A 25034-nucleotide genomic window follows, 5' to 3' on the forward strand; every position below is an offset into this window, starting at 1 on the left:
TGCTTCATCTAAGTCTTCCACTCCTATAAATTATTTTTCATGGAATCCCTTAGGCTCCTTTCCCTAACTCTCAGCACCCATAGGCTTAACCAGTAGAAAACAGGAACACTGAAGGAATTTGGTTTGCTTCTGTTCTGAAGAAGGTAACTTAAAGGTGGTGGTATTGTCTCCTAGCAATGCTGAAGCATAGATTATGTGTGCTTTTCTTTGTACTCCTCGTTAATCTTATTTTTTTTTGGAGGATTTGTGAGGAACATTGCAATTAGGCAGTCTCCATTACCCTTTAGACCTGGTAGTTTTCTACTCAGTTTTTTTTTTTCTTTTTTTTTTTAAAAGGAGTTCTTAGTCCTGAGTACTTACACTGCTTGAAATTACACTAAACTAATTCCTGGAAGAAGTCTAAAAGAGAGGAAATATGTATTTCTAAAGATGGGTATAGGTACTATACAGAAATGAAAGAAACACTGAAGAAGCCTAGAGTACCAAGGGTGGCAACTCACAAGGCTCTCAAAAGAGTCTGAAGGAGGTGAATAACAGAAACCACAAGTAAACTAAAATATATACAGGAGAAGGCAATAGGAAAATGAAACAAGTAAGATCAGGGTAGACAGAGACACAGACCCAGATGAAGAATGGTCACAAAATGGGATAGATAAGACCAATATAAAATGTTGTCTGGTTAGGAGGCAGCAAGATAACTGAGGTTGAACAATTAGAATGAAGAACAAAGGAAATTAAGCATTTGACTGGAAAGCAAACATCATAGAAGAGTAGAAAAGATGAAGATTAAAGAAAGCAACAGGTAAGCAGAAAGGAGAGTGAATTGTTTTCACTGCAAATTTTATGATGTTTTCTGCCAATATATGAAGCATATAAACTACTACGGATAAGCCATTTGGCAAATACCACTCATTCAAGTAATGTTGTAAGTTTAAAGCTGGTATAAAAGCAGTACTTTGAGTGAGATTAAAAACAAATAAGTTAATAGGTTATGAGAGAGCAGTTTGGTAAAAACAATTAAAAATTTCAAACTGTCTTCCTTAGTCTTAATCCTTAACAATTTTACTTCCGACAATTTATCCTACAGAAAAGTTCCAACAAGCATTAAAAACATACATATGTGTATAACGATCTTCATTCTAGCCTGAATTACATTTGGAAAAAAGAGAAACCTAAATGCACACTTACATGGTTGAAAGTTCTGTATTAATATACAAAGGTGCCAAGATTAATGTGCAGTGAAAAAGATAACAGAGAAGCAATATAGCATAGTGATTAAGAATGCAATTGCAGCACAACTGCCTGGATTTACTACTGCTGTACTACTGACTATATCACTTTGAGCAAGTTAATTAACTTTGCTAAGCCTTATTTTATTCATAAAACCAGATTTTTAATATATCTATCTCAAAGACTTGTTGCGAAGATTTAAAATAAAAAAAAAATCAATTTAAGCACTTAGCAGACAGTATCTGGCATGTAATAAACACTTTAGGTAATAGAGCTACTGGCCAGGAACAGTGGCTCATGCTTGTAATCCCAGCACTTTGGGAGGCTGAGGAGGGAGGATTGCTTGAGGCCAGGAGTTCTACCAACCTGCAACATAGTGAGATCCCATTTCTATTAAAAAAAAAAAATTAAAAGATAGCTACTATAATTACTACAGTTATTATACTATGATCTCATTTTTGTGTTTAATATATATATAACCATGAAGAAACTAGGGAAAATATATAAAAAATGTTGAAAGTATCTCAGCAGCAGAATGAAGTGTACTGGGTTGGAAAATACACATTTTCTGCTTTAAAATGAATATTATATATATTCCAAAGTTCTAAAATTGTTTGGTGAACAGAAAATGAAGTTAACATTACTTATGGATGTAATAAATCTTTAATAAGTGATCTAATTTCTAAATATTTTAGAACTTTAATGTGACTCCTTTAATTACATTTTACACCAAAGCACACTTCTATTGAATCACTTTATAAAAAGGAAAGTAAAATGAAAGAATTGACCTACCCCTGCAGTTGCTGCTGTTGGTGAGAGGAAAGGGGCACTCTTGGTTTATTCCAGCCAGTGTAATCCTGGTTACATCTCAGTTTTTTAACAGAAAGAGGAACTGGCTGAGGAAGAAATCCCAAACTTCTTTTGGCAGAGGGAGTCTGGCTTGAAACATTAGTCCTACAAAAAAGCATAAATAATGAAGCAGCAAATAAATTTTTGAATACTACTATTTTCCTTGAATAGATTAAGAGAAGTCAATGTTTAAGGAAAAAAATCTTGAATTTAGGGAAATATCAGTAATAATGATCACTTAAGGGAAAACTCTACAAATGTAAATTAGCACATCTGTTCCTACACAGTTGGAGAGGGTTATAATACAGAACATATTTAACCTACAACCAAAATAATCCATGTTAATGGCTTGAAAAAGAAAACAATACATATAGTTTCACTGTTATCCATTTTATGGATATTACATTTACCTAGTCTTGAACAGATTTACAGTATACTTTTTCCACTGTTACAAATAACACAACAAACATTCTTACCCAATCTCCTTGAGAAATTCCTCTAGTTTATATGCATAGAAGTGAAAATGTTGGAGGTATTTTCAATCTTCATTTTTAATTTTTTGAGATATTGTGATTATTTTCCAAAAAGGCTATACCAGTTTATACTTCAAAGAACAGTAACCTTCCATCTCCTCATATGTTTACATTACTTATTATTATCAGTTTTAATTTTTTTGCTGGGTCCGGTGGCTCACGCCTGTAAGCCCAGTACTTTGGGAGGCCAAGGTGGGAGGATTGCTTGAGCTCAGGAGTTTGAGACCAGCTTGGGCAACCTGGCGAAACTCCATCTCTATCAAAAATGCAAGAAAATTAGCCAGGCGTGGTGGGGAGGACCTGTAGTCACAGCTACTTGGGAGGCTGAGGTGGGCAGACTGATTGAGCCTGGGAGGCAGAGGTTGCAATGAGCGCAGATTGCACCACTGCACTCCAACCTGGGTGACAAAGTGAGAAGGCATCTCCAAAAAAGAAAAAAAAAAGTTTTAATTTTTACCAATAAGGAGACACTTTATCTCACTGTTATTTGATTTTGCACTGTCCTGATTACTACTGAAACTAACATATTCATATAGTTGTTTACTCTTTTCTGAATTGCTTTCCTATAGAGTAGGTCTTTTTTTTTTTTTTTTTTTTGAGACAAAGTCTTGCTCTGTCACCCAGGCTGAAGTGCAGTGGCGTGATCTCGACTCACTGCAACCTCCACCTCCCGGTTTCAAGCGAGTCTTGTGTCTCAGCCTCCCAATCCCAAGTAGCTGGGATTATAGGTGTGTAACACCATGCCCAGCTAATTTTCTTTTTTTTGAGATGAAGTTTTGCTCTTGTTGCCCAAGCTGGTGTGCAATGGCGCAATCTCGGCTCACTGCAACCTCCGCCTCCCGGATTCAAGCGATTCTCCTGCCTCAGGCTCCCGACTAGCTGGGACTACAGGCGTGCGCCACCACACCTGGCTAACTTTTTGTATTTTTAGTAGAAACGGGGTTTCACCATGTTAGCCAGGCTGGTCTCGAACTCCTGACCTCAGGTGACCTGCCCGCCTCGGCCTCCCAAAGTGCTAGGATTACAGGCGTGAGCCACCATGCCCAGCCTAATTTTTTTGTATTTTAGTAGAGAAGGGGTTTCACCATGTTGCCGAGCCTGGTCTCAAACTCCTGAGCTCAGGCAATTTGCTCGCCTCAGCCTCCCAAAGTGCTAGGATTACAGGCGTGAGCCACTGCATCTGGCCCACATTCTAATTTTAAAATTTTTATACTGGGAAATTTATCAATTTTTTCTTTTCTTTTTTTTTTTTTTGTATCTCGTTTAAGATTTTTGTATCTTGTATTTTGTTTAAGAAATCATCTTGTACCATAAGAGCACAGAAATTTTTTCCTGTATTTTCTCTTAACAGTTAAATTTTGCTTTCCCTTCTATTTAGGTCTTCAATACAGTTATAAGTGTCTTTTTCTGTATGTTGTGAGGCATACTTTTCTATAAGATTTACTTTTCTATAAGGCAAACCAATTGTTCCCAATTACTTATTGTTTGTCTAAGCCATGTGTTAGTGGCTGTTTGGTTTGGTACTTAAAAAAAATGTGTAGGCCAGGCACAGGTGGCTTATGCCTGTAACCCCAACGCTCTGGGAAGCTGAAGCAGGAGGATCAGGAGTTTGAAACCAGCCTGGTCAACATATCAAGACACTGTCTCTATTATTTTAAAATTAAGGCTGGGCACGGTGGCTCACACCTGTAATCCCAGCACTTTGGGAGGCCAACGGAGGCGCATCACCTGAGGTCAGGAGTTTGAGAACAGCCTGGCCAACATGGAGAAACCCTGTCTCTACTAAAAATACAAAAATTAGCCAGGCGTAGTGGCGCACGCCTGTAGTCCCAGCTACTTGAGAGGCTGAGGCAGGAGAACTGCTTGAACTTGGGAGACAGAGGTTGCAGTGAGCTGAGATCATGCCACTGCACTCCAGCCTGGGGGACAGAGAGAGACTCTGTCTCAAAAAAAATAAAAAAAGTTAAAAATTAAAAATAAATTGCGAAATAGAATACTCACATGGGAAAAGTGTATAAAAATCAAATGTGGAGCATAACAAATTTTCATAAAACAAACACTTGTGTAAATAACCTTATTAGTGTCTAAACCCCAAGTTCCCTTTCCAATTACAACTCTGCATTCCTCTAACCTAAAAGTCGGCATTATCTAAAAGTTTTATCCCTTACTACAAACCCCTAAATATTGTACTTTGGATAATATGTGATGTATCTATTTTCATCTTGTTTTCAACCTTTCTGCATCTTTATATTGTAGTTGTTTCTCTTCTACATAGCACATACATTTTCTTCTTCCATTAAATCCTGTGTATACTTTAACTGGAATATTTAGTATATACTCATATAAATTTTATATAAATTTAGTATATTTGTATCAGTAATGTCAGTACTGATTTGGGTTATTTCTTGAATTTTATGATGCATTTACTATTTGTTCTACATGTTCTATGTTCCTTTTTCTCTCCTTTATGCCTTCTTTTAGAATGTTTAACTATTTATTTCATTGTCTCCCCTCCGTTAGTCTGGAAATAATATAGGCATATATATATATATATTAACTCCTGGGCTCAAGCATTCCTCCCATCTCAACTTCCCAAGTAGCTGGGACTATAGGCGTGCACCACCATGTCTGGCTAATTTTTGTATTTTTTTGAAGAGATGGGGTCCCGCTATGTTGACCAGTTGGTCTCAAATTTCTGGGCTCAAGTGATACTCTCATCCTGGCCTCTCCAAGTGCTACGATTACAGGCGTGAGCCAACCATGCTCAGTCTAGAAATTTAATGGATGTCCTAAGAATTATATTATGCATTAAAAATAGAAACAGCTTTACTGAAGTATAGTTGACATACAATAAAATGCACACATTTAAAGTGTATAACTTTAAGTTCTGACATATATACACTCATGAAATCATCACCAGAATTAAGATAGTGAACATATCTATTACTCCCAAAAGTATCCTGCTGCCCGTTTGTATCCCTTCCTCCCACTCCTCTCTGCCTGTGACTTTGTCTCTGTGACCAGGCAACTACTGATCTGTTTTCTGTCACTATAGATTACATTTTCTAAAATTTCATATAAATGGAATCTTACAATATGCACTTTCTTATGAGGTCTTTTACTCAGCCTAATTATTTTGAGATTCATCCATTCTGCTGGGTGTATAAACAGTTCATCCTTTCTATTGCTAGACAGCATTCCATTGTATGAATATACCACAATTTGTTTAACCACTTACTTTCTCTTTTGAAATAGTTTTATTTTTTGAGACAGGGTCTCACTCTGTTGCTCAGGCTGGAGTACAATGGCGCCATCACGGCTCACGGCAACCTCTGCCTCCCAGGCTCAAGAGATCCTCCCATCTCAGCCTCCCAAGTAGCTGGGATCACAGATGCACATCACCACGCCCTGCTAATTTTTTTTTTTAACTGTATTTTTGGTAGAGATGAGGTTTTACCATGTTGTCCAGGCTGATCTTGAACTCCTGAGCTCAAGCAATCTACCCGCCCTGGCCTCCCAAAGTGCTGGGATTACAGGCGTGAGTCACTGCGCCTCGCCTGAAACAGTTTTAGATTTACAAAAAAGTTGCAAAATGGCTTTCACCCAGCTACTCCTAATATTAGAATCTTATATAACCATAGTACAATGACCAAAACCAGGAAATTAACAATGATACAATACTATTAACTAGTAACCTACACATATTATTCAAATTTCATCAGTATTTTCACTAAAGTTCTTTTTCTGGCCCAGGATCCCACAGTGCAAGTAGTTGTCATGTTTCTTTACTCGTACAATCCTCAATTTCTTCTTTTTTTAATGGCTTTGACAATTTTGAAGAGTAATGGTCAGGTATTTTACTTCATTTCCTTCAACTGGGTTTGTCTGATGTTTTTTCATGATTGGATTGAGGTTATGCATTAGCAAACAACAACAGCTAAGTGACACTGTGACCTCCTCAGTGCATCATATCACAGAGTCTATAATGACAATGTCTTATTACTGGTGTTGGTAATCTTGATTTCTTGGTTAAGGTATCTTCTGGGTTTCTCTACAGTGAAGTTACTATTTTTCCTTTTGTAATTAAGAAATATAGGGAGATACTTTTGAGACTATGCAAATACCCTGTTTCTCATCAAACTTTTGTCCACTAATTTTAGCACCCAATGATACATTTTGACGGCAATTATTACTGCAGTATTTGATTAAGGTAATATTTTATTCCTACAACCCTCTGAAATTCTTAATTGGAATTCTTCTGTTAGGAGAGCTCTTCAGTCTCTACACATTCATTCATTCATTTCAGTATGGACTCAGACATATTTATTTTTTTTCTATAGGTTTAATCCAATATTATCATTTCGTAACTATAACTGTTCTAGTTTGGGCCATTGGTAACCCTTTCCGGTTGGCTCCTGTGTCTTTTGGACATTTCCTCATACTTTTTTGTGCATATCTTTACTTTCTGGCACCACAAGATGTTATAGACTGATCTTGCATTTTCCCTGCTCTAGCCCTGGAATCAACTATTATTTCAAGGAGCTCTGCTTTCTTGTACTGAATAATGGTATTTAAAAATCAGGGTCTGCAAGCTACCACTGACTTTCTTCACAGAATTAGAAAAAACTACTTTAAATTTCATAGGGAACTTTTTTTTTTTAAGAGCCCGTATAGCCAAGACAATCCTAAGCAAAAAGAACAAAGCTGGAGGCATCACGCTACCTGACTTCAAACTATACTACAAGGCTACAGTAACCAAAACAGCATGGCACTGGTACCAAAACAGATATATAGACCAATGGAACAGAACAGAGGCCTCAGAAATAACACCACACATCTACAGCCATCTGATCTTTGACAAACCTGACAAAAATAAGCAACGGGGAAAGGATTCCCTATTTAATAAATGGTGCTGGGAAAACTGGCTAGCCATATGCAGAGAACAGAAACTGGACCCCTTCCTTACATCTTACGAAAAAATTAACTCAAGATGGATTAAACACTTAAATGTAAAACCTAAATCCATAAAAACCACAGAAGAAAACCTAGACGATACCATTCAGGACATAGGCATGAGCAAAGACTTCATGACTAAAACACCAAAAGCATTTGCAACAAAAGCCAAAACAGACAAATGGGATCTAATTAAACTAAAGAGTTTCTGCACAGCAAAAGAAACTATCATCAGAGTGAACAGGTAACTTACAGAACGGGAGAAAATTTTTGCAATCTATCCATCTGACAAACATCCAGAGTCAACAAGGAACTTAAACAAATTTACAAGAAAAACCAAACAATCCCATCCAAAAGTGGGTGAAGGATATGAACAGACACTTCTCAAAAGAAGACATTTATGCGGCTAACAAACGTGAAAAAAAGCTCGTCATCACTGGTCATTAGAGAAATGCAAATCAAAACCACAATGAGATACCATCTCATGCCATTTAGAATGGTGATCATTAAGAAGTCAGGAAACAACAGATGCTGGCGATGATGTGGAGAAACAGGTATGCTTTTACACTGTTGGTGGGAGTGTAAATTAGCTCAACCATTGTGGAAGACAGCATGGCGATTCCTCAAGGATCTAGAACCAGAAATATCATTCGACCCAGCAATCCCATTACTGGGTATATACCCAAAGGATTATATATCATTCTACTATAAAGACACATGCACACATAAGTTTATTGCAGCACTATTTACAATAGCAAAGACTTGGAGTCAACCCAAATGCCCATCAATGATAGACGGGATAAATAAGAAAATGTGGCACATATACACCATAGAATACTATGCAGCCATAAAGAAGAATGAGTTCATGTCCTTTGCAGGTACATGGATGAAGCTGGAAACCATCATTCTCAGCAAACTAACACAGGAACAGAAAACCAAACACTGCACGTTCTCACTCATAAGTAGCAGTTGAGCAATGAGAACACATGGACACAGGGAGGGGAACATCACACATGGGGGCCTGTCAGGGGATGGGCGGCAAGGGGAGGGAGAGCGTTAGGACAAATACCTAATGCATGCAGGGCTTAAGACCTAGATGACGGGTTGATAGGTGCAGCAAACTACCATGGCACATGTATACCTATGTAACAAACCTTGCACATCCTGCACGTGTCCCAGAACTTAAAGTAAAATAAAATAAAATAAAAAAATCAGGGTCTGGCACTAGGGTGCTCATAGTTACTTGGGTGCAATTGCTTCAAGGTACCCCCCCTAGTGGACTGAGCTAGGAAATGTATGTACGTGTGTAACCCAAGACATACAAATGCATGTATGTTTATTTTGAATCAATCTACACATGAATTTACATATATAAAACCTTGAGTTCATATTAACATCTCTGATTCTAACTGAACACCAAAGGTTCATACTAGCTTTCTTCCTTTCCTTATTTCTTTCTCTGACATTGCAAGCCTGGATCTCAGTACCTACAATGTTTACTTGTTCAATCCAAGTATACACATGAGGTGGTTTCTGAACTGCTAACCCTACACCCCTGTGAGAAACAAATTATGAACTAGAGTACAACATTTGTGTACTCATGCATTTTTGATATATTGAAGTCTAATGTAGCTGACTCTTTTACCTTCTCCTGGATAATGAAAGAAACTAGGAACAATTTAACTCCATTTAATTATTCTGTGTCTTCCTTCACTTCTGGTTTATATGTTATTGTTGTCATTTAAACCCAACAAGATATTACTATTGTTTTGTATAACAGAATTTATCAAGATAGACAGCATATTAACTTTTCGTTGCTCTTCATCCTTCCTGAAGCTCCAACCTTTAATCTGAGTTCTTTTTCCATCTGCCCAAAAACTTCTTTAGCATTTCCTTTAGTACATATTTGTGGGTAAACTCTGTTATTATTTTGTTTTGTATGATAGTGTCTATTTCACCTTTACTTCGAAACTATAGGATATTTTCACAGCAAATAAAATTCTATGTTGGCAGTTATTTTATTTCTGCATATTGAAGATATTTCTGGCTTCTACAATTGCTATAGAAAAGTCAAAGGTCAGATATTTTTCCTCCTTTGAAGCTGAAATGTCTTCTCCCGGTTGCTTTTGAGACTTTGTCTTTATTTCTAGAGTTTCACTATGACATGCCTAAGGGTAGGTTTCTTTTTCTCAATCCTACTTGGTATTCATTAGGCTTCTTAATTCTAAAGTCTGATTTTATCACTTTTGGAAAATTCTCAGCCAATATCTTTAAATACAGTTTATACCCCAATGTCCCTCTTCTTTGAGACTTTAATAAGACACAATAGACCTTTTAACTATATTATGTCTCTTACACTCTCCTGTATTGTCTTTTTCATGTTTTATTCTAGAGCCTCTTCTGAGTCATCGTTCAGATCACTAATTCTCTCAATTACTATTCCCCACCCCCTTTTTTTTTTTTGAGATAAGGTCTCATTCTGTCACTCAGGCTGAAGTGCAGTGACATAATCACAGCTCATTGCAGTTTTGACCTCCTGGGCTTGAGCAATCCTCCCACCTCAGCCTCCCAAGTAGCTGGGACCAAAAGTGCATGCCATCATGCTTGACTAATTTTTAATTTTTTTGTAGAGACGAGATTTCCCAATGTTGCCCGGGCTGGTCTCAATTATGTTTTATATGCTGGAAAAAAAAATCCAAAACAGATTTGAGTTTTTGTATTTTTCATTTCTAGATTTTCTATTTGATTTTTTTAAATCTGTGATAATTTCACAGTTTAAGGTTTTCTACAGAAATTTCCTTTATTTCTTTTGATGTGTTAAATATTGTTCTTTTATAATCACTGACTCATTAATTCCAGAATATGTGGAGCCCTGTGGTCCACTGCCGATCTAAACTATTTCTTCTAGTAATAATTCATGTTGACTTGTCTCACTGCATGTCTGGACACTGAACAGTATTTAATCAAATCTAAGATACAACCAATTATAAGACATAACATTTATTTCAGGTAGTACTAAGAAAGAAAAAACAATGTCAACCAAAGTATATAATGACTTCTATGGCTTAGAATTTTTACTTCTTACTGGAAGCTTTTTATGTAACTAGATACACATTTTTATCATGTTGCTCTTATACAAAAAGGAAAATATAAAACCGGTTAAGATATTTCTAATAACTCACATTCAGAATCTGAATCTTCTGAATCATTTTTCCCACCCAGGGTCATAGATTTTTCAGTTTTTCCAAAAAGTGCTGCTACCTGTGCTACTAAAAACAAAGGTGATGTTGTATTTCTTCTTTCTTTCTTTTCTTTTTTTTTCTCCAATTAAGCCCACAGTGTGATGATGCTGCATTTCTAGATAGTAAATAGTGCCACACTATGTCTCCGGGAGTTTCCTTCTAAGCCAATGACATTCATTTGGCAAGGTCTAATACTGAGGTTATCTTAATCTTACCAAAAGAAGCCCACAGATTTTCAGATCACAACTAGAATTTGCTGCCCTTTCTTAAGTGGTCATTTTAAGTGGTCTGACTAAAAAATAAAGTTTTTCAGTAATACCACAAATGACAACCAAGTCTGCTAATGTGCAGGTAATGCCAACTATGTTACAACTGCCTCCTGGCAGCAATTTAAGATGTCACAATATCTGATATACTTCCATTGTAAATACTAATGTGAAAAAATGTACATCTAAGAATTATAGAAATATGTTGAGGTGTAGGAAAATGTCTTCCCCCAGAGAGAATTTTCATTTAGTACATTTATTATGTCAATCATCTAGGATACTAGCCACTTATAATCAACTTAATTAAATTTCAGTGCTTGCAATAACTGGGCCATACAGATTAATAAAATTCACAGAAAGGCTGGCTTACTTCTAGCTCATCCTTATTCCCAGAGGGAACCCTTCAGTACACACTGATATATGTGGAGTAATGTACTAGGCTCCCTATATTGGTAGGTCCTAGCCTCTATTGTCCTTCTAGACTCATGAGTGTGTCAAAAGCACTGCTTGGTCTTTCAGCAATCTCTTCTGGTTCAGCCAACGTGCTTGGGAACTCTGGATTTCCTCCTCCCTTCTCGGTTTGGTAATTCCTCACACTCCTGTCAGTTTTTTCTTGTTTGTTTTTTGTTTTTTTTTTTTGAGACAGAGTCTCCCTCTGTCCCAGGCTGGAGTGCAGTAGTGGCGGGATCTTGGCTCGCTGCAACCTCCCTCTGTCCCAGGCTGGAGTGCAGTAGTGGCGGGATCTTGGCTACTTGGGAGACTGAGGTAGAAGAATAGCGTGAACTGGGGAGGCAGAGGTTGCAGTGGCTAATTTTTGTATTTTTAGTAGAGACGGGGTTTCACCACGTTGGCCAGGCTGGTCTTGCACTCCTGACCTCATGATCCACCCACCTGAGGCTCCCAAAGTGCCGGGATTACAGGCGTGAGCCACCACACCAGGCCTCCTGTCAGTTTTTCAATGCTCTGAAAATTCCTGCATTATTTTTTTCCTTTATTTGAAAGAGTTTTGCTCTGTCACCCATGCTGGAGTACAATGGTGCGATCTAGGCTCACTGCAATCTCTGCCTCCCGGGTTCAAGCAATTCTCCTACCTCAGCCTCCTGAGTAGCTACGATTACAGGTGTGTGCCACCATGCCTGGCTAATTTTTGTATTTTTAGTAAAGATGAGGTTTCACCATGTTGTCCAGGCTGGTCTCGAACTCCTGACCTCATGTGATCCACCCACCCACCTCAGCCTCCCAAAGTGCTGGGATTACAGACATGAGCCACTGAGCTTGGCCAATTTTTTCTTTTAATTTTTATATTTGTTAATTTTTTTTCAAAGTTAACAATTCTTTATTATCATCATCTAATACCTGACTCATATTTAAACCTTGCCAACAGCTTTTTTTTTTTTTTTTTCCAGAGACGGAGTTTTGTTCTTGTTGCCCAGGCTGGAGTGCAACGGAGCGAACTTGGCTCACTGCAACCTCCACCTCCCAGGTTCAAGCGATTCTCGTGTCTCAGCATCCCGAGTAACTGGGATTGCAGGCATACGCCACCACGCCCAGCTAATTTTTTTGTATTATTAGTAGAGATGGGGTTTCTTCATGTTGGTCAGGCTTGTCTCAAACTCCCGACCTCGGGTGATCGGCCCACCACAGCCTCCCAAAGTACTGGGATTACAGGTGTGAGCCACCGTGCCTGGCCCTTGCCAACAGCTTTACAAAAAAGTGTTATTCCCAGTTTATTCTTACCAAGATCCAACCAAAGTCCATATATTACATTTGGTTTTTATATCTCTTAAATCATTTATAACCTTTAAGAGTGCTCTCCTGACTCTCTGCAACCTTTACTTGACATGACATCAACTTGGTGAAGAGACCAGGCCAGCTGTCCCTCAGAATAGCTGATATAGTTTGGATATTTGTCCCTGCCCAAATCTCATGTAAAATCATAATACCCAATGTTGGAGGTGGGGCCTGGTGGAAGGTGATTGGATCATGGAGGTGGATCCTTCGTGAACACTTTAGCACTATCCTGGTGCTAAACTTGGTGCTGTTCTCCTGATAGAGTCCTCATGAGATCTGGTCATTTAAAAGTGTATGGTACCTCCCCCTTCTCACTCTCTTCCTCCTTCTCTGACCATGTGAAGTGCTGGCTCCCACTTTGCCTTCCGCCATGATTTTAAGTTCCCTGTGGCCTCCCCAAAAGCTGACGCTGCCATGCTCCCTGTACAGCCTGCAGAACTGTGTCAATTAAACCTCTTTTCTTTATAAATTATCCGGTTTCATGTATTTCCTTATAGCAATGTGAGAACAGACTAATACAATAGGCTACTTTCAGATTTTGTCCATGCATTCCTTGCCTTTAGATCTAGAGATTTTATTTTTTAAATTTTACCTCAAGTTCTGGGATACTGTACAGAATGTACAGGTTTGTTACATATAGATGTGCCATGGTGATTTGCTGCACCTATCAACCCACCATCTAGGTTTTAAGCCCCGCATGCATTACATATTTGTCCTAATGCCCTCCCCTCCCCTTGCCCTCCATCCCCCAACAGGCCCTACTATGTGATGGTCCCCTCCCTGTGTCCATGTGATCTCATTGTTCAACTGCCACTTATGAGTGAAAACATGCAGTGTTTGGTTTTTCTGTTCCTGTATCAGTTTGCTGAGAATGATGGCTTCTAGCTTCATCCATGTCCCTGCAAAGGACATGAACTCATTCTTTTTTATGCCTGCAATATTTGTTCATTTTTTCCCCACCTGACTAAAAAGTCTGGATCCTACACTAATTTATAATTTCATCTGTACCACAATCCAAGTAGTCCCCATATATGCACAAGATTGTTTCTGGGTCTTTATTTTGCTCCAGGGATTAATGATTAATTCTAATGCATCCCCTGTAATAATCACCACCACTTAACGTTGTCTTTTCTAGTTTTGAGACAAGGTCTTGCTCTGTTGCCCAGGCTGGAGTGCAGTGGCGTGATCACAGCGCACTGCAGCCTCGACCTCCTGGGCTCAAGCGATTCTCCTACCTTAGCCTCTTGAGTAGCTGGGGCTACAAGTCCATGCCACTACACGTGGCTAATTTTTTTTTTTTTTTTTGTAGAGACAGGGTCTCACCATGTTGCCAGGGCTGGTCTTAAACTCCTGAGCTCAAGCCATCCTCCTGCCTTGGCCTCCCAAAAGTGCTAGGATTTATAGGGGTGAGTCACCACACTGCACCAACATTAAGTCTTAATATCTGGCCATTCAACCCATCTTCTTAGGCCTTCTTCAAAATTATCTTGGCTATTCTTATAAGCTTACTTATAAGAAATAGAATTTAAGGCTGAGCACACTGGCTCATGCCTGTAGTGGGAGGTCAAAGAGGGAGGATTGCCAGAGGCGAGGAGTTTGAAACCAGCCTGGCCAACATAGAAAGACCCCATCTCTCTTTTTTTTTTTTAATTAGCCAAGCACGGTGGCACACACCTGTAGTCCCAGTTATTTGGCAGGCTGAGGCAGGAGGATTGCTTGAGCCCAGAAGTTAGAGTCTGCAGTGAGCTAGGATTGTGCCACCATACTCCAGCCTAGGTGACAGAGGGAAACTCCACCACAAAAAAAAAAAAAAAAAAAAAAAAAAAAAAAAAAAAAAGTTTAGATTCTTTTTTTTTGTATGGGCGGGGGTTCCACAAAAAGTACTTTGTGAGACTTCAACTGGAACTACCTTAAATTTTTTTATTAATTTGGGGATAAATGATATCCTTGAGCTTTGTTTACTTAGGTCTTCCATTATGTCCCTTAGTAATCCTTTTCTTCATAAAAATACATATTTTATTAGATTTATTCCTATCTATCTCACTGATTTTGTAGTTCTTATAAATAGTACAGGTTGAGTATCCCTGAAATGCTTGGAAAGAAGAGTTTCAGGGCCGGATGCGGCAGCTCATGCCCTGTAATCCCAGCACTTTGGGAGGTCAAGGCGGGTGGATCACCTGAGGTCAGGAGTTTGACACCAGCCTGGCCAACATGGTGAAACCCCCTTTCTACTAAGAATACAAAAATTGGAGCTGGGCGCGGTGGCTTACGCTTGTAATCCCAGCACTTTGGGAGGCCGAGACGGGTGGATCACCTGAGGTCAGGAGTTCGAGACTAGCATGGCCAACATGGTGAAACCCCGTCTCTACCAAAAATACAAAAATTAGCAGGCGCCTATAATCCCAGCTACTTGGGAGGCTGAGGCAGGAGAATCGCTTGAACCCGGGAAGCGGAGGTTGCAGTGAGCCAGGATTGTGCCACTGCACTCTAGCCTGCGGGGCAAGAGCGAGACTTCGTCTCAAAAAAAAAAGAAAAGAATTTCAGATTTTGAAATATTGTATTTGTATTACGCTGGTTGATCATCCCTAATCTGAAAGTCTTAAACACTCCAATGAACATTTCGAGCATGACCTTTTGTGCATTATATCAGCACTCAAAAAATTTCTAATGAAACTTGGAACATTTCAGATTTCAGATTTTTGGATTAGGAATACTTAATCTGTTTTCTGTTACAGTTTACATTTTATTATTGCTGGATTTAGAAACACCATCAATTTTGTGAATTGATCTTGTATTCCAGAAACCTTATAAAGCTGTTTTTTGGCGGGGGGGTCTTTTTTCATCCTTTTTCTGTGGAGAACAGGATGTTACTATGTTGCCCAGGCAGGTCTTGAACTCCTGGGCTCAAGCTATCCCCCTGCCTTTGCCCCCTTAAGTACTGTGATAATAGGTGTGAGCCACTGAACCCGGCCTAGAGCACTTTAATTTGTTTTAATAACCTCTGGTGATTCTCTTTGTGTTAAATATTTAACAGATCACACAGTCTACAAATTATGACAATTCTGTTTTTCCCCTTTCCAATCCCCAAACCTCTTTATTTCATTTTCTTGTCCTACTGCATTGGCTAAAACCTTCAGAACAATATCACCCTGTTCTTGACTTTGATGGGAATACTTCTCAAAGTTTCATAATTGTAATGTGATTTAAGTTTTTGACAGATAACTTTTTATCAAACTAGGAACATAATGCTCTGTTCCTAATATGCTAAAAGTAGGTATCATCGATGGCTATCAAATAGTTTTAAAAATCTACCACAATCCCAAAAGAGTTTTCTAATGTTTACTTTTGCATTTCTGGGATATACCCTACTCGGTCACTGTGTATCATTTTCAATGCCCTATTAGATTCAACTGTTAAAATTTTATTTTGGATTTTTCTGTGTTCATATGTGAAAAACTATCTATAATTTTCTCTTCTCATATTGCTGTTACAAGGTTTTATTAAATTCCTAGATTAGTTATGTAGCCTTTCCTGTTTTGTAGAGATGGGGGTCTTGCTATCTTGCCAAGGCTAGTCTTGAACTCCTGGATTCAAGTGATCCTCCCACCTAGTCCTCCCAAAGTGCTGAGATTATAGGTGTGAACCACTGCTCCACTCCCAGCCATCTTTAACATTTTAATATGTCTATGTAATTGCAGCCTCCTCTGAAACTAAAGCTTGAAATATTTTAATTTCCCTGAATCTTCTCCACTCCTGTATTTCTTTTGTCCAATGTTTTATTAAGTATTGGCTTTTAATCCAACAACATCCTCCTTTGATAGAAAATATCAAGACGTATTTACATACATAAAATAACCCTGGAAGGATGTTATTTTATTTTTTTTTTTAGATGGAGTCTCGCGCTGTCACCCAGAATGGAGTGCAGTGGCGCATTTTCGGCTCACTGCAACCTCTGCCTCCTGGGTTCAAGTGATTCTCCTGTCGCAGCGTCCTGAGTAGCTGGGACTACAGGCACGCACCACCACGCCTGCCTAATTTTTGCATTTTTAGTAAAGACAGGGTTTCGCCATGTTGGCCAGGCTGGTCTCGAACTCCTGACCTCAGGTGATCCACCTGCCTTGGCCTCCCAAAGTACTGGGGTTACAGGCGTGAGCCACCATGCCCGGCCAGAAGGATGTTATTAATAGTAACAGTGGTTATGTCTAAAAAGGGAAAATGAAAACTAGGAGTTAGGAAAGAAAAGAAGATCTTCTTTACTGTATACACCCTATGTCATTTGAATTTTCTACCACATTCACTTATTAGCTAAAAGATAAACTTTAAAAACATTTAGATTAAAAAATATACTTTAAAATTGTTTTTATTCACTGATTTTTCTTATCACTCCTTCCTTGTTCAGTTTTCTTTTTGATGAATTAATTCTATCTGTCTTTGCACATCTGAAAAATAACATTCTTGGTCAGGTGCAGTCGCTCGTGCCTGTAATCCCAGCACTTTAGGAGGCTGAGGCAGGCGGATCACTTGAGCCCAGGAGTTTGAGACTAGCCTGGGCAACATGGTGAAACTCCGTGTCTACGAAAAATACCAAAAAAATAGCCAGGTGTGGTGGCACACACCTGTAGTCCCAGCTACTGGGGGGGTTGTGGGTGGGAGGATCACCTGAGCCCAGGAGGCTGAGGCTGCAGTGAGCCATGATTATGCCACTACACTCCAGGCTGGGTGACAGAGTGAGACCCTGTCTAAAAAAAAAATAAATAAATATTGCATTCTTTGTCTATATTCTTGAAATATAATTTAGCTAGGTATAGAAGTTTTTGATACTGTTACTCTGCTAATAATATCTAACTATCTGCTTCCTATTCCAATAGTGTTAATGTCAATCTGATTTCTCCACTTTTATAGAGGATGTATTTTCTTTCTGGTAGCTTCTAAAATTTTACAATATAAATTTTTTTCTAAGTTTTATTTTAAGTTCAGGGGTACATGTACAGTTTTGCTGCATAGGTAAACTTGTGGCACGGGGGTTTGTTATACAGATTATTTCATCACCCAGGTATTAAGCCTAGTACTCATTAGTTATTTTCCCCAATTCTCTCCCTCCTTCCATCCTCCAACAAGCCCCAGTGTGTGTTGTTCTACTCTATATGTCCATGTGTTCTCATCGTTCAGCTCCCACCTATAAGTGAGAACATGCAGTATTTGGTTTTCTGTTCCTGTGTTAGTTGGTTAAGGATAATGGCCTCCAGCTCCATCCATGTCCCTGCAAAGGATATGATCTCATTCTTTTTTTATGGCTGCATAGTATTCTACGGTGTATATGTATCACATGTTCTTTATCCAGTCTATCACTGATGGGCATTTAGGTTGATTCCATGTCTTTGCTATTGTGAATAGTGCTGCAGTGAACATATACATGCATGGGTCTTTATAACAGAATGGTTTATATTTCTTTGGGTATATACCCAGTAATGGGATTGCTGGGTTGAATGGTTATTTATTTATTTATTTATTTATTTATTTTTGAGACAGTCTTGCTCTGTTGCCCAGGTTAGAGTGCAGTGGTGCAATCTTGGCTCACTGCAACCTCTGCCTCCCAGGTTCAAGTGATTCTCCTGCTTCAGTCTCCTGAGTAGCTGGGATTTATAGGCACCTGCCACCACGCCCAGCTAATTTTTTTGTATTTTTAGTAGAGATGGGGTTTCACCATGTTGCCCAGGCTGGTTTGAATGGTATTTCTGTCTTTAGGTTTTTGAGGAATGGCCACACTCTCTTCCACAATGGTTGAACTAATTTACACTCCTACCAACAGTGTATACACATTTCTTTTTCTCCACAACTTCACCAGCATCTTTTTTGACAAAATGTGGATTTTTTAAAAAGTATTTGTTGTTTGGTATTTTTTGAGGCTTTTCGATGTGAGGACTTTCACCATTTTCATTTATTACTTCTTTGCCAATTTCCTTGCCTTTATTTTCCTTAGTCTTTTCTTCCAGAATACTGTTAAGACATGGAGGGTACACCAAGAAGACCAATGTAAGTTTCTTCATTTCATTTGCTTTTATCATCTCTGTTTCCTTGCTATATTCCACGATCAAGCCTTCTTGACAAGGACTTAGTAGTTACTTCTGCCTGGCCGTCTACCCTGCATAGGACTTTAAATGGTCATAATTCTGGCCCCATGCAGGTAACAGTAAAGCAGAGGCTAATCATTGTTGTCCCATTTTCATGTCTTTGCACTCTACTCAGGGAGTAGGAAAGCAGCATATTTACGGTTCCAACCCCAAGCACTTATACACAAGTGTTCCACTCTAGTTTACTAGCTCAAAGAGCTATTCTAAATACCCAGCTTCTTATGAGAAAACAAGTTCTAAGTTTTACATTTAATTTACATTTAGTTCCCAATCTCGTGCTGGTTTGAAGTCCCAGCTATTGACACCTGGCTCTCGTTTGTGTTCTCCACATTCCTTACCGCTTTAGCCTTTGCACACTATTAGTTTTCTCACCAATCTGGAAATTTTCACCTTATCTCTCAGTGCAGCTTTGCACTAAAAAGATTTCTTTCCTTAATCATTCCTATATGGAATGAATATGTCCATTCTATTATTTTGAGAAGAATTTTGTATGTAGGAAATCATTTGCAAACCAAATGTAGGCTTTTTTAAAACTTAGATTTAAGATTCTTCTAATAAGCAGAAATATGTCAAACTTCCTCTCTCTTAAATTCAAATAACTTAATTACCACTGTAATCTATAAAGTGCTTGAGATACCACCCAAGGCTGAATATACCTAAATATATAATATCAAATTCTTTACCTTAATCATTTTATACAAATAACCAAGATGTTTTTAACACTTTGAATTAAATTCTATTAAGAACCAAATATGGGCTGGGCGTGGTCACTCACACCTGTACTCCCAGTACTTTGGGAGGTCAAGGCAGGCACATCATGAGGTCAGGAAATCGAGACCATCCTGGCTAACACAGTGAAACCCCGTCTCTACTAAAAATACAAAAAAAGAGCTGGGCATGTTGGTGGGCGCCTGTAATACCAGCTACTTGGGAGGCTGAGGCAGGCTAATCACTCGAACCCAGAAGGCAGAGGTTGCAGTCAGCCGAGATTGCCCTACTGTCCTCCAGCCTGGGCGATACAGCGAGACTCCATCTCAAACAAACAAACAAACATATGACTTAATAGGTCATTATATAGCATGTATATTATAGACTACCATTACCCTCACTTTTTTTTTTTTAATTATATTTTAAGTTCTGGGATACATGTGTACAATGTGCAGGTTTGTTACATAGGTATACACATGCCATCATGGTTTGCTGCACCCATCAACCCATCATCTACATTAGGTATTTCTCTTAATGCTATCCCTTCCCTAGCCCCCCACCCCACGACAGGCCCTGGTGTGTGATGTTCCCCTCCCTGGGTCCATGTGTTCTCATTGTTCAACATCCACTTATGAGTAAGAATATGTGGTGTTTGGTTTTATGTTCCTGTGTCAGTTTGCTGAGAATGATGGTTTTCAGCTTCATCCATGTCTCTGCAAAGGACATGAACTCATCCATTTTTATGGCTGCATAGTATTCCATGGTATATATATGCCACATTTTCTTTATCCTGTCTATCATTGATGGGCATTTGCCATTACCCTCACTTTTTACATTTAAAACCATCAACCCTTCTGTGCTGCATTGCATGATCACATGTTCTCAACAAGTGCTTAGCAGGTATCTTATGTATTTATACCCAATAAATCTGAAAAAAAAAAAAAAAAAAAGAGCTTATCTATAGAATTGGCAATTAAATATCCAACTAGCCTTTTCCAATTTATTAATAAAAGACTTTCACTGCTGTAATACAGCTTTTGATTTTTAAGGGAAATTCCTAAATATTTAAAATGTAGCTTAACAAATACAACAGCAACAAAAGGAAAATAAAAATGCTTCAGAGGAGAGATCTTAGTATGTTCATCCACATGGGATGGTAGAATATATATTGGTCTACAGTCTGATAATATTGTCTGTCGCAATCTATGGCATCACTACAAAACTTCCCAGAGCCAGGTTTAAGAGCACCTCCCAACTCAGCCTCCTAAGTAGCTATCACTACAGGCACACGGCACCATGCCCAGCTAATTTTTAAAAAATTTTCTGTAGAGTGGTCGGATGCGATGGCTCACGCCTATAATCCCAACACTTTGGGAGGCCAAGAAAGGCAGATCACTTGAGGTCAGGAGTTTGAGATCAGCCTGGTCAACATGCTAAAATCCTGTCTCTACAAAAATTAGCGTGCTGTGCTGACAGGCACCTGTAATCCCAGCTATGTGGGAGGCTGAGGCAAGGCTGCAGTGAGCCAAGATAGCACCACTGTACTCTATCCAGCCTGGGTGACAGGGCGAAACTTGGTCTCAAACAAAAAAAAAAAAAAAAAAAAAAAAAATTCTGTAGAGGCCAGGAGCAGGAGCAGTGGTTCAACACTTGTAACCCTAGCACTTTGGAAGGCTGAGGTGGGAGGATCATTTCAAGTCAGGAAATTTGAGACCAGGCTAGGCAACACAGTGAGATCTTGTCTCTTTTTTTTTTGAGACAGGGTCTTGTTCTGTTGCTCAAGGTGGAGTACAGTGGCATAATTATGGCTCATTGCAGTCTTGATCTCCAAGGCTCAAGTGATCCTTCCACCTCAGCCTCTCAAAGTGCTGGGATTACAGGTGTGAGCCACTGTGCTCAGCTCATTTCTAGAATACTTTCTAACTAACATGTCAGGATTCTATGAGTCTCATCAATTTTGTTAAATTATCATATTCACTTAAGAGGATAATACATAACCTATCCAATCATTCAATATTCTGAAAAAAAAGAACTCCTAAGTTTTTCACAAGTAATATAACCAATGCATACCTGTCTAAGTTAGTGCCACCAGAAGAGTGTTCCTTGGATCCAGCTCTGCTACCATAAAAGGATGATGACTGTAAAGGTAAAAGCCCTATAAAACAAATGAACAAAGGAAAAACTTAATTCCTAAATCAACCATTCAAGTTCATTTAATAATAAAAGTATACATTAGTCCTGATTATATTTAACTCTTTTTCCTTCTCATCAAATACAGGAATACCTCATTTTATTGCTCTTTGCTTTATTGTGCCTCACAGATATTGCAGGTTTTTTTGTATTTTTTTTTTAAACAAATGGAAGGCTGTGGCAACCCTGCACCAAGCAAGTCTATCAGTGCCATTTTCCCAACAGTATACGCTCGCTCACTTCATGTCTATGTCACATTTTGGTAATTCTTGCAATGTTTCAAACTTTTTAATTATATCTATTACAGTGATCTGCGATCAGTGATCTTTGATGTTACTGTTGTCACTGTTTTGGGGTACCACGAACTTCACCCATATAAGATGGCGAACTCAATTTATCTGACTGCTCCACCAAATTGTCATTATTACCCCATCTCTGTCTCTCTTCTTGGGCCTCCCTATTCCCTGAGACAATATATTGAAATTAGGATAATTAATAACCCTACAATGACCTCTGTGTTTTTAAGTGAAAAGAAGAGATGCACATCTCCTTTTAAATAAAAATCTAGCAACAATTAAGCCCAGTCAGGGAGGCACGTCAGAAGCTGAGACAGGATGAAAGCTAGGCCTTTTGCACCAAACAGCCAATGCAAAGGAAAAGCTCTTGACAGAAATTAAAAGTGCTACTCAAGTGAACACGTGAATTACAAAGCAAAACAACCTTATTGCTGATGTGGAGAAAGTTTTAGTGGTCTCGGCAGAAGATCAAACCAGCCACAACGTTCTCTTAAGCTAAAGCCTAATCCAGGGTAAAGGTCTAGTCTAACTCTCTTCAATTCTATAAAGGCTGAGAGAAGCAGAAGAAAAATGTGAAGCTAGTAAGAGCTGGTTCATCAGGTTTAAAAAAAGAAGCCATCTCCATAATATAAAAGTACAATGTGAAGCAGCAACTACTGATATTAAAGCTGCAGCAAGTTACTGAGATCTAGCTAAGATCACTGATGAAGGTGGCTACGTTAAACAACAGGTCTTCGATGTAGCTGCAATAGCTTTATATTGGAAGATGCCATCTAAGAGTTTCATAGCTAGAGAGAAATCAATGCCTAGCTTCAAAGTTTCAAAGGACAGGCTGACTCTCTTGCTAGGCGCTAATGTGGCTGAGGACTTGAAGCTGAAGCCAATGCTCACTTACCATACTGAAGATACTAGGGCCCTTAAGAATTATGCTACATCTACTTGCCTGTGCTCTAGAAATGGAACAACGAAACCTAGATGACAACTCTTCTGTTCACAACATGATTTAATCAATATTTTAAGCCACTACTGATACCCAATGCTCAGAAAAAAAGATTGTTTTCAAAATACTACTGCTCCTTGACAATGCACCTAGTAACACAAGAGCTCTGATGGAGACATACAAAGATAATGTTGTTTTCATGCCTACTAACTCAACATCCATTCTACAGCCCATGGATCAAGGAGTCATTTCAATTTTCAAGTCTTACTATTTAAGAAATACATTTCAGAAGGCTACAGCAGACAGTAATCCCTCTGATGGAGCTAGGCAAAGTGAACTGAAAATCTTCTGGAAAGAATTTATCATTCTAGATACCATTAAGAACACTTGTAATTCATGAAAAGAGGTCAAAATAGCAACCATAACAGGAGTTTGGAAGTTGATTTCAACCTTTACGGATAACCTTGAGGGTTCAAGACATCAGTGGAGATGCAGTCAACTGCAGATATTGTGGGAATATCAAGAGAACTACAAGTGGAGCCTGCAGATGTGACTGAATTGCTGCAATCTCACGATCAGACTTTAATGGATGTGGAGTTGCTTCCTACGGATGAGCAAAGAAAGAAGTCTCCTGAGATGAAATCTAATCCTGGTAAAGAAACCATGAATATTGTTGAAGTTACAACATAGGATTTAGAATATTACATAAATTTAGTTGAGAAAACAATGGTAGTGTCTGAAAGGACTGATCCCAATTTTGAAAGAAGTTCTGTGGGTAAAATGCTATCAAGCAGCATCACATGCTACCGAGAAACCTTTCATGAAACGAAGAGTCAATCAGAGATGTGACAAATTGTCTTAAGAAATTGCCTTGGCCGGGTGCAGTGGCTCACGTCTGTAATACCAGCACTCTGAGATACTGAGGCAGGCGGATCATGAGGTCAGGAGCTTGAGACCAGCCTGGCCAATATGGTGAAACCCCATCTCTACTAAAAATACAAAAATTAGCTGCACGTAGTGGTGTGCGCCTGTCCCAGCTACTCGGGAGGCTGAGGCAGAAGAATTGCTTGAACCCAGGAGGCGGAGGTTGCAGTGAGCCGAGGATCGTGCCACTGCACTCCAGCCTGGGCGACAGAGCAAGACTCTGTCTCAAAAAAAAAAAAAAAAAAGAAAGAAAGAAATTGCCACAGCTGCCTTAGCCTTCAGCAACCACCACCCTAATTAGCAGCCAACAACACAGAAGACCCTCCACCAGCAAAATGATTACAACCCTCTGAAGGTTCAGATGATTGTTAGCATTTTTTTGCAATAAACTATTTTAAAATTATGACTGGCTGGGTGCAGTGGGTCCTGCCTGTAACTCCAGTACTTCGGGAGGCTGAGGCAGGTGGATCACTTGAGCCCAGGAGCTGGGGACCAGCCTGGGCCATACGGCAAAACCATGTCTCTACAAAAAATACAAAAAATTAGCTGGGCATGGTGGTGTGCACCTGTAATCCCAGCTACTTGGGAGGCTGAGGTGGGAGACAGCTTAAGCCCAGGAGGTCAAGGATGCAGTGAGACAAGATCACACCACTGAACTCCAGCCAGGGCGACAGAGTGAGACCCTATCTCAAAAAAAAAAAGGTACCTTATTATTTTTTTTTTTTTAGACATAAGGCTATTGCACACTTAACTGACTCCAGCATAGTATAAACATAACTTTTATTGCACTGGGAAACCAAAAAATTCATTCTTGCTTTTTTGTGCTATTAGCTTTATTTATGTGGTCTGGAACTACATCTGCAATATCTCTGAAGTATGCCAGTACACATGTATGTTAAAAGATAAAATACCGTGAAAGAAGCTATAATAGCAAAGCTACCCTCTCCTGCCCCCAAGTTCCACAAGTTGTACTTCTATTTT

General features: G+C 39.0%; 1 protein-coding gene across 27 annotated transcripts in view; it reads right to left on the reverse strand.

The window, feature by feature from the left end:
- Positions 1-25034, reverse strand: part of USP37 (ubiquitin specific peptidase 37) — a 118791-nt gene that overhangs the window by 57725 nt on the left and 36032 nt on the right. For all 27 annotated transcript variants that reach the window (XR_010149881.1, XM_054679349.1, XM_054679350.1 and 24 more), the window contains 2 exons: positions 21774-21858; positions 2023-2184 (listed from right to left, as the gene is read on the reverse strand). Coding sequence is in view for 26 of the 27 variants with exons in the window: in XM_054679349.1 (XP_054535324.1) it covers positions 2023-2184; positions 21774-21858 (247 nt within the window). In the remaining variant the exon portion in view is untranslated. The remainder of the gene's footprint in view (positions 1-2022; positions 2185-21773; positions 21859-25034) is intronic.

This window comes from Pan troglodytes, chromosome 13 (assembly GCF_028858775.2).
Source record: "Pan troglodytes isolate AG18354 chromosome 13, NHGRI_mPanTro3-v2.0_pri, whole genome shotgun sequence".
In the NCBI taxonomy this organism is placed as follows: Eukaryota; Metazoa; Chordata; class Mammalia; order Primates; family Hominidae; genus Pan; species Pan troglodytes.